Source organism: Pezoporus occidentalis, unplaced genomic scaffold (assembly GCF_034315485.1).
Source record: "Pezoporus occidentalis ecotype Australia unplaced genomic scaffold, CSIRO_AGI_Poc_V1 ctg6, whole genome shotgun sequence".
NCBI classification, from domain to species: Eukaryota; Metazoa; Chordata; class Aves; order Psittaciformes; family Psittacidae; genus Pezoporus; species Pezoporus occidentalis.
The window spans coordinates 9,587,732-9,597,662 of NW_026915943.1; the positions used below are offsets into that span (position 1 = coordinate 9,587,732).

The following is a 9,931-nucleotide window of genomic DNA, read 5'->3' on the forward strand; positions in this document are numbered from 1 at the left end:
CACCAGGATTTTGAAGTTGTTGCAACACAGCTGATCACATCTAACTTCTTGGGTGGAAAAATGCTTATTTTCTTGATGCTGAGGAGACTGCTCTGTGGTTTCCATCCCCAGTACTCTGAAAACACTCGTTTTCCCTGTCACTGAAAGAGCACAGCCTTTTACCCAGCAGTAGCCGAGGTATCATGGGCAGCTGGCCGCTGGGCAGATGATCATAAACCCAGAGGAGCAGTTTCATTCACTTTAGGTAGATTTTTCTTTCTTTTTCCTTTTCTTTTTTTCTTTTCCTTTGTCTTTGTCTTTACTTCTATGGGTTTGGTCAAACTATTCAGAGGTGGGTGCTCATTAGGGGGTTGTGATCTAAGGATCCGCATCCTTCTACCTTTCGTTAATCTCTTTTTAAGAGACAATCTGCCCAGGTGAGGTGATCCTGAAGGGGTTTGGATGCCCCATACAGCTCCATTAGAGACGGGAGGAGAACACCTTTCCCAGGCACCTTAGCAGCAGTACCGATGACAGACATCCCAAAAAGGAGCAGTTCCCATATCCTGCCACCTCTCTTCCTCCTCCGCTCACCTTGGTCCAGGCTGGCAGTGAAGAGGGACAGCTAACACCTTGCTGCAGGAGGTAAGCCTGACTTTGCAGCATCCCCCTTGGCAGCCCCGGGAACGCTTCTGCCTGCGTCAGCCAAAATCCCTGCCGGGGACCGTGCTGCAATGCAGCAAGGCACACCCCGCCCGCCGAGCCCAGCTCAGCCCCGGCCGCCATGCGCTGCCCTCCTCCTCTTCCCAGCGAGCCCCGATGACTCCAGGTTGCTCGGCATTCCCTCCTGCGGGCACTTGGCGTGTGTCAGCGCAGCGCTGCGCACGTTCGGTTTCACAACTCGCCGGCTCCCCGCAGGGACCGGCTGTGGTTGCGCGTTTCGTTTCCCTCGCACGCTACACCCGGATTCCAGACGCTCTCTGGCTTGGCTGCTGCATGGACTCAGAGAACAGGTCCCTTGCCGTACCCAGCGGAGGCAGACGGGGATCCCCTGGGCTCCAGGAAGTGGACCATGAAGACTCCAGTTGTGTTTTTGCTTTGCATCTCGGTTTTCCCAGGCTTTTCCCAAGGCAGAGTGGTCGGAAGGGATGAAGCTGGCTTTGCTGAGTGTAACGTGTTCTTCCCTGGACAAGTCCCACCCGAAGGGTTTACACAGCCGTTCCACGTGAAAATCTGTCAGCAGTACAACAAAGAGCCACGCTTTGCAACCCTCTACAGCACTAAGGACAAAATCCCTCTTTATTCGGCTTTTAAGTACACAAAACCAGCCCAAAGCGAGAAGGAGAGCTGGCTGGTCGAACCGCAGGTATGTCAGCTTTTCCGTCCCTGTAAAGCAAATGTTTCCTAGGGAACATTTTCCTCTGGGGTGAAGCTGGAGAGAGGATTTTGCAGAGGAGGTGGGAGCTCTGCTTGTTTAACTTCTTTTGATAGGAATTTAATGCAAACAGAACTTATTTTTGTGCTTGGAACTGAGGAAACAAATAGTTCCTTGTCCCACAGGGCTTATAATCATAGAACCATAGAATACTTGGGGTTGGAAAGGACCTTAAGATCATTTAGTTCCAATAAAAGCTGAGCGGCTGCTGCATGTGATATTCAATGCCAGGGAAGAGGAAAGTCTGACACCAGCTCTTCACGGGCAGGAGCCCTGCTGCTGGTGGGCAGCAGGGTTAACCGTCACAGTGTCAAGGGGAAGTTTGTTCTGTTGCCAGTGTGACTGCAGTGTTGATAAGAGTTCTTTCTGTGTTGATAGAGTTCTTTAGCTTCGCTGCACAGGGATAAAGCATCAATTTGCGGTTCACCAAGTTGATGCTGCAGTTTTTATTGTGTCCCTCTGGTGCAGACTCCCGTAGCGAAATGAGTTGCCCTATCCTGGAGTCAGAAGTGTGCGGTATAAAGTTAACTTTGCCAGAGTTTCAGTAGTTTTTGTCTCCCCTTGGCAAAACCTGGCAAATTTAAGCAAGTCCTTCAAGCTGTTAAATTTCAGGGAAATCCTTAAAAAGTTGCTAGTGCCCTAAGAGAACAGGTACACTTCACCTCTCTTTTTCCTTCCTTTTCCCCTTGTTTTTCAGCAGTGCTCATGGGGAATTCTGTAGCAAACTTCAAGCTACCCCTACCTGCTGAGCTCAGGGAAGGCACTTTGTCAGGGCAGGAGTGGCTGCAATATCAGAGCACTGCGTTGGGACCTTGGGTGCTGGATGCTGTGGGAGTCAAAGCTTACCCCTGTCCCAGGGGAATGACTGCCGTGATCATTTGCCTCCTTGTGTGAGGTGATGAGGTGCTAAGGCCACAAGGTTGCAGACAATAAAGATAGGAGATCATAGAATCAACTAGCTTGGAAAAGACCTTTAAGATCAAATCCAACCAATTCCCGTTGTGCTTACACCTATGTGCATGCACATGGAGATGCAGAAACAGAGCAAGCAGAGAGAAATCACTGTAAACCACTCTCCTCAGGGCTGTCACATGCTGTTTTTGGGGTAGTGATGTCAGTGGTGAGGGCACCGTCCCGTCCCGTCCCGTCCCCCCCCCCCCGTCGTGCTGCCTCCTCAGGAATGTCTGCCTGAGGAACAAATGCCAAATGTAGCACTGAGGCAGTAATTGGGTGAGGAGGGTGAGGAATGCCAGTGCCACCCACTGCCCATCGGCAGCTGGAAACAGCCAATTAATTCAGCAATTAGTGACAGGAAGGGCAGGCTGATGAGCAGGGTACTGACAGGACTCTCCCAGGCTCAGGGGTGGGAACCTGCTTTGCCAGAGGTTTCCTAGGGGTTGAGAGCAAGTCCCTCAGGTGGCTTTCACCTCGTCTCGTTTTGGCTGTCTGAAAAGTTATGGGTTTGGCTCTGCAGCCTTAGAGAGAGGTGGAAAACCCTGGAGTTGCCTTTTCTGGGGGCAACATAAGCGGCTGCATGAATCACTTTGTCCTTTAGTTTGGTTGATGACTACCACAAGCCAGATGACCAAGGCGGGACTTGCATTGCCCAGCTATGTACAGTATAGCTACCTCTGAGGTGCTCTTGTCATCTTTCTTGGTAGACAGTAAGGACAAACAGGTACTTCTAGAGCCACCCATGTGACTGTCCTACCACAGAAACCTTGGTGTAAGAGGCACTGTGACACCTCCCTGAGAAACGAGTCCCACACTGAGGCTGGGTGAAATATTTCCACTGCAATCAAAGGTGTAAGTGTGCCTGAGGCAGTAGCGATGGCAGTGGGATGTTGAAGTTCACCTGGGATCCTAAGTACTAGTGTAGGGAAGGTGGGAGGTAACAGCGTCCTGCCTTGGTCCTATGACCAAACCTGATGGAAGCTGCCTTCCCTAATAACTGTGTGTTGCTGTACTTTAAATCCCTCTTATACTCTGCCTGGGAACTGCAACCCCTACTTTGTGAAACACATTGATGTATGAGTTAGGTGCTCACATCCATACAGGTGCTCAGATGCATAATTCATTTCTACATCCCATGCAGCAAATGAGGTGTTTACCTGTCTGCTTGGATCTTGCCCTTGGCTGTTGCAGGTTGTTTGGACAGATGGCCTCACGGCTGACTCCCTGAATGAAGATGTGCTTTGAGAGTGACACAACCCAAAAGCTTTTTGAAGCAGTGAGGAAAGGTGGCTTCAATGCAGATTAGATGGAGTGCTGGCGGCAGCTTGGCTCTGGGGCTGAGCTGGGGGAGGCATGAAAACCTCAGTTACACAGGAGTCATTACAAACCATTACGTGAGTTATTATAAACACAACTGGGTGATGTCAGAGCCTTACACATGAGCAGCATTTTTATCATGTTCTTTTTTAATTGCACCTAAACATCCCCAATGGTATGTGCAAAAGCCTGCAGCTAAACAGGTAAACAGAGACATATTTTCCTGATAGGCACCTCAAGGTTTGCATGCATCAGCTCATAAAGAGAGAAAATTAAGTTTATACTATATGCTTCCTGTAGGCTGGGAATCTCTGCCATGGGGCAGAGCTGACCTGTCTTGGGTCTACATGTCCTTGTGGTATGGCAGCAATGCTATGGGAGAGAGAGGGCATGAGTGAGGGTGTCAGGCTTGGAAGGGCCATAGGATGGGGGGCAGTTCCCAGGCACAGCCTTGCATTGTGCCTGCTCTCCCCTCATGGTACTGCAGGGTTAAACACAGCGGGTGCATCCCTTGTCCTATGGCACAACACTATCATCTCATCAGAACAGGGAGAAGCAGCTGGGGGGGGCAGGAAGGGACAGTGATTTTGTGGAACACATTGTCTGGCCTCCTCAGCCAGTTGCAGCATGTGAGTTTGGGGTGTCTGAGCAAGAAGAGCAGAATAAAGCAGAGGCAGAGCAGGATAAGTCATTTTAAGTGGTGTATTTAGAAAAACCTATGACTTGTGCATCAGCACGTGGGGCTCACAGTGATCCTTCCAGTCCTGAAGCAGTAAGCATCAGATACTTCAAGAAACCTTAGCAGGAGATGGGGGTAATGCAGCCCTCTGCAATGGCACTGTGACCAGCCTTGGTGCAGAGAGAGCCCAGGGCCAGGACCGCAGGGGTTTGGCTGATGCAGGAGGCCAGCCAGAGCTCAGTGATGGGTAGCTGCTGACACTTGCTGGCACTGGGCCTGTCACATTGACTCTCAGCACAGGCTGGCACAGAGCTGTGAGCAGGCGATGCAGCACTAAGGGGATACAAACACTGGGTGAGGTTGTAAGGAGACAGCTGGACATCTGCCCAAGTGCACTGCGGGATGGCCAAGGGATGAGGAAGAATGACTGGGGAGTGGTTCAAGGTAGACTATGAACTCTCTGCCACACGTCTCCAAAGTACATATTATATAACACAGTAAACAGTTTATAGGCCAGGAGCAAAGAGTGCAGGTTTAATTGGGCCAGCACGGTGCTGGGAGCTGAGGGCCACAGCCTCTGAAACAGAGACTACAGGAGGCACCGAGGCCAGAGACCGTCTGTCACTCCCGAGCTTGTACCAACACATTCACCCTCTCATTTGGGGAGGAAAATGACAACCATCTGGCACACCTCCAGTGCTGCTGCAGGCAGTGTCAACAGGGGTGAGTGAGGAGACAGTCCTGGCCACCCGGGAAAGAGCTGAGTGTGCCCTGCCATTTAGTGCTCCTGCTCCCACTGTGTGTTACCTCCCTGAGCATGGCTCTGTGCATGGCTCCAGGAAGAATTCCTGCTGCTGCAATTGCCACCTATGGCTCCGCAGCATGGGAATGGCAGACACAAGCAGCTAGCACAGATTCCATCAAGGACCTGCGCTGATGGCATCCTCACCCATGTTATGCCAGGAGCTGTGCATTCATTAAGGATGAGGTTCAGACTACTAACGATGAGCTCTGAGAGAGCCCTGGGAGCTCTCTGCTGTGTCTGTGTTCAAGGCAGGCAAGTTGAGGTCACCTGCCATGGTGCCTGCCTTCATTCTGGCTTCCTACACAGTGGTGAGAGGTAAATGCCTTTGGCAGGTGTCTGATATACCATGGGGTTTTTCCTTCATGGTTTGAATTTGATAGTTCAGAGGGACTGAATTAAGGTGCCATAGGTGCTTGCATGAACTGAAGGTACCACCACCATACGAGGTGAGAACAAGGCCCTAAACCAAGCATCTATTGGTCTTAGAAACCTCTTTGCACAAGGTAGAGGCTTGGTGCACCGTGGCTGATGGGTTTCTGAGGCTGTGTTGCAGACCAGGCTGCAGAGCTGCAAGGATCCCTTGCAGCGTAAACTAATGTGTTCGGCAGGGCAGCAAAGTAGAGCATGTGTTCCTCTGGAGTGCCACAAGGAAAGCAAGGAGGGAGAGCAGGATGTGATCCAAGGCATAATGTGTAGTAGTAGCAGTCATAATGGAAAATATACTTAAAGGTCCATTTTACAAGTTGCTGTCTAAGAAGGCAAATTGCATCTGGTAACTCTTCTCTCTCCTATTTCAGATAGATGACCCAGAAAATGACCTGCAGGAGATGGTGCATGAAGCCGATATTGCTGGCACTGTGGCCAACCTTGGTGCAAACCAAGCCCTGACCTCAGACTATGTGGACTCTGGCTACGAGAGAGGACTGCTCAATCCCAGCCTGCTCAATGAGGAGGATTTCCAGATGGCCACTTACACCCTCACAAACGCCGTCCCTCTGAGCCCATCTGTGAGCAAAAGCTGGCACAGAGACATTGGGAAGGTAGTGGAGCAAGCTCTGGTCCCTCACTGCTCCAAGAAGGATCACCTGTATCTCCTTGCAGGGGCAATTCCTTCCAGAGCCCGGGTTAAAGGCAAGCTGTCGGTGCCAGAGACTCTGTGGCTGGCAGCCTGCTGTGATGCTGCAGACGGGTGGTCCCTGGGAATAGTGAAAAGCACGAATGATGACAACAGCTTGGCAGACCTCACAGTAAGAGAGCTGGAGAAGAAGCTTCTAACAGGAGTTCACTTGTTCAAGGGCAGCTGTGGGGAAGACAACCAGAGCCAGGAGAAAACAAGAGCAATACTGCAAGCTGTCGGTCAGGTCCGCTCTGGAGAGCAAGTGAGAGAAAGTGACAGCCAGGATGGCAAGGAGAGCGGGTTGGTGAGGAAAGTGGCTGGCATCATTGCTACCCCTTTCGTCAAACTTGTGGAACTCCTCATCTATGTGCTTGTGGAGCTGGTGAAATACGTGTTCTATTTCCTGTGGCTTGTTATCAAGCAGGTTGGTGGTACAGTTCTGGATGGAGTCTGCAACCTGTGGAACGGGCTGGTGTCCTACCTTAAAAGCATCACCATGGTGCTCATCAGCATCCCTTATGATGTCGGGAGGGTCATCGTCAACATCTGCATGGGCTTCCTGCAAATTGTTGAAGATGTGGCGTCCCTCACCTACAGGATCCTGCGCATCCCCGTGGGGTTTGTCCTTCACCTCGCTGCTTTCCCTTACCACTCCATCTGTGCCATTCCCTCTGTCCTCAAAGACATGGCCAACGGGATTGGGGGCACCTTCTCCCTGGTCATCGATGCCACAGCCACCATTCTGCACGGCTTCTATTACCTGGCTTGTCACATAGTCAAACGCTTTGTCCCTAAAGTCTCCTCTGATGACTGATACGGATGAAAACCAAGGCTGCAAAGACATGGAGTAAAGGAGGGAGTGGGGCAATGCTTTAAGATACGTGGCCAAGCGCTGTCCATTTTGTTCTGGTATTTATTGTAGTGACATTAATAATAACGAACCAACTGGGGAGTAACAGGGAAGGCTGAAGTGACACTGCTGGTGGCCTCCACCACTGTAACTCATGTTCTGTCTCTTGTAAAGTGTTCTGGTTTCATTGGCGCAGGCCACAAACTTCATGTGATTTGCAGATCTCAAGATGCTTCCTCAGGTAGATGTGCGCTAAATGTGGTACAAGGTTATTTCTTTCCAGCTATGATAACACTGAACCCTAGGCACTGGAAGCGAGCTCTGCAGAGCCCATCCCTGCTAGGGAGGAGGTGGTGGTGAGGGTTTTAGTTATGGAGGGGTTTCCAGGGCCTGGAGAAAGGAAAAGAGGGAAAGGTACAAGGATTTGGGGATGGGAAACAATGAGGAGCAGGGAAGGATGGGGGCAAGGTCATGCTGTTGGTTGCACTGCTCACTGCACTGGGATTCCACTGGTGGAGGGGATGTGACTGGGTGTATCTCATAGTCCTCAGGCCTTTCCAGACAGCTGGAATCACATGGATCTTACTGTGAGGAAAGACCTGCTGCCTGTTCTTTTGCATGGTGGGAAAACATCTTCCCTTAGCATAACCACGATCATCTTCCCCCAACTCTCCAGAGACCACGGAGGGTCTAAGCCCTGCAGCTTCAAGGCACAGCATTCCCTGAAGGTCTGAGACCCTGAATAAGCTCCAACAGTAGCATCCTGGCATTACGCTTTTGGCTTGGATCAGTTGCCACCTGCTCTGCCTCCCTTGGTTGCTGCCGACTCCCCAGGCATGCAGTGGTGTGTAGGTGTGCGAGGTCAGCATGAGATGATGGTGATGGTGATGGTGATGGGTATCACCAAGGCGTCCTTCTGAGGCTGGGGAAGATGATCCTCCTGGGTGTCCCTCTAGGGCAGGAGAAAGCAGCTCTGCTCTTCCCACCAGCCTGGGCTGGCAGCAGGGATGTCCTTGTAGGAAGGGGACATGGCAGGGAAGATGCATGGGGAGCTTGTGGGGGGATTTTGCTGCTTTCACATGAGGTGATTTGGTGTTTTCATAGCCCCCACCCAGAGGTAGAGCTGGAGCAGGGCAGGAGCCAGCCCCGAGCAGGCAGTCCCCTTAGACTAGACTCATAGAATCAGCTGGGTTGGAAAAGAACTTTAAGATCATTAAGTCCAACCTTTATCCCAGCACTGACAAGTCCACTACTAACCCATGGCACTGGGGCCCCATCTACATGGATTTTGAACGCTTCCAGGGATGGTGACTCCACTGCTACCCTGGGCAGCCTGTTCCAATGCCTGAAGACCCTTCCTGTGAAGAAATTTTTCCCCATATCCAATCTAAATCTCCCCTGGTGCAGCTTGAGGCCATTTCCTTTTGTCCTTTCGTTTGTTACTTGGGAGAAGAGACCAACACCCACCTCACTACAGCCTCCTTTCAGGCAGTTGTAGAGAGCAATGAGGTCCCCCCTGAGTCTCCTTTTCTCGAGTGTAAACAATCCCCAAATCCTTTGGTGCTGTGCAGGGAGTGAAGCTGGTCAGAAGGATGTCAAGGAAGGTATTCCTGCCATCCACAGAGGAAAGGCAGAGGGAATAGGACACTCGCGGTGAGTCGCTTGCACTTGAAGGTTTGGCAGCTCTCATAGAAGAGGCCTTTGCCACCTGTGAGAGAAAGAGAGGTCAGTGTGGCTGTTGCAGCTGCAGGAAACAGCATGGCCAAGCTCAGCCTGAGCCCCAGCATCAGCCTTTTGCTGGGCATTTCCCACTGGTTTTGGATACCTGGAGGAGGAAAAGGGCAGTTTCACATCCTCTGTCTCCCCACAGGGACTGTGGACTGATCGGGGCTGCAGCACTGGTAAATACCCACCTGTAAGCCCACACACCTTTATGTTACAAGGAGATCCAACCCCTCTCCTGCGCTACTCATCCTCTCTGCTTGCTCTTCACTCCTTCTCCTCACTGGTGTGAGCCAGGACCCACACATCTGGAACACTGGAGCCAGGGAGCACAGGCGTCTGCAGGGGACCATCAGGGGTTTGCAGCTGGATGAGGGGCACAGGGACATCACTGCTGCCGGAGGAGGGCACAGGGGAGCTGCCTGCCCCAGGGCTCTGGACCTCTTGGTGCAGGAGGGAGGCTCTTGGTCTCAGCAGTGTTTGCTCTGGCTGGGCTCCAGGAGGCATATGGGAGTCCTACATACACGGGTCCTTCCCTTCACCTGCTCCTCCGTTCCTCCCTCCACTGCCAGGTTGGTTTTGGACCCCTGATCTGCCGTAGCATCCATAAGGAGTCCTAGGGGTGTGCAAGCTGGTGCTCCTGTGCCCACAGGGAACCCTGCAGTGCTGGGTTGGCCAGTCATGGGTTGAAGAAAGCCCAATTAACTCAACAGGGCAGCTTTGCCTCTCTGCCTCATGCTGCCTGCAGCAGGGCTGAGCTGGGGATAGGCAGATTTAGAGGGTAAAGGGGATTTGGTTGGTTCATGGTGGTGACAGAGTTGTTTCCTTAGCTTGGGGGCTGGGTTCAACACAACCAGGTGTGTGTGCATGTCCCAGACCAGCACACCCTGACCAGGAGGTACTCTGCTCAGCAGTGATGCTAATGGCATCAATGGAGATGCCAACAATGGGGTTGAAGTGGGGAGGTGGTGGTATGAGAAGGGGGCAGAGGATGACTCCTTGTCATGGACCATGGCGAGGTTGTGCAGAAAAGCCTCCTGCAAGCTTGGCTGTACTGGAAAGGAAAGGCAGCT

The 9,931-nt window shown here is 51.9% G+C and overlaps 1 protein-coding gene across 1 annotated transcript; it reads left to right on the plus strand.

Annotated features, from left to right (window-relative positions):
* Window positions 1-535: 535 nt before the first annotated feature.
* Window positions 536-7,345, plus strand: ENDOD1 (endonuclease domain containing 1). The gene is made up of 2 exons (XM_062639360.1): window positions 536-1,345; window positions 5,967-7,345. The coding sequence occupies exons 1-2, from the start codon at window positions 1,052-1,054 to the stop codon at window positions 7,098-7,100; spliced, it is 1,428 nt and encodes a 475-aa protein (XP_062495344.1). The 5' UTR covers window positions 536-1,051; the 3' UTR covers window positions 7,101-7,345.
* Window positions 7,346-9,931: the final 2,586 nt, after the last annotated feature.

What these genes read in the sequence shown, in the direction of transcription:
- ENDOD1 (XM_062639360.1), top strand. Translation starts at nt 1,052, where the DNA reads ATGAAGACTCCAGTTGTGTTTTTGCTTTGCATCTCGGTTTTCCCAGGC. An exon ending in GCTGGCTGGTCGAACCGCAG is followed by an intron (nt 1,346 to 5,966) that starts GTATGTCAGCTT and finishes CTCCTATTTCAG; the next exon opens with ATAGATGACCCAGAAAATGA.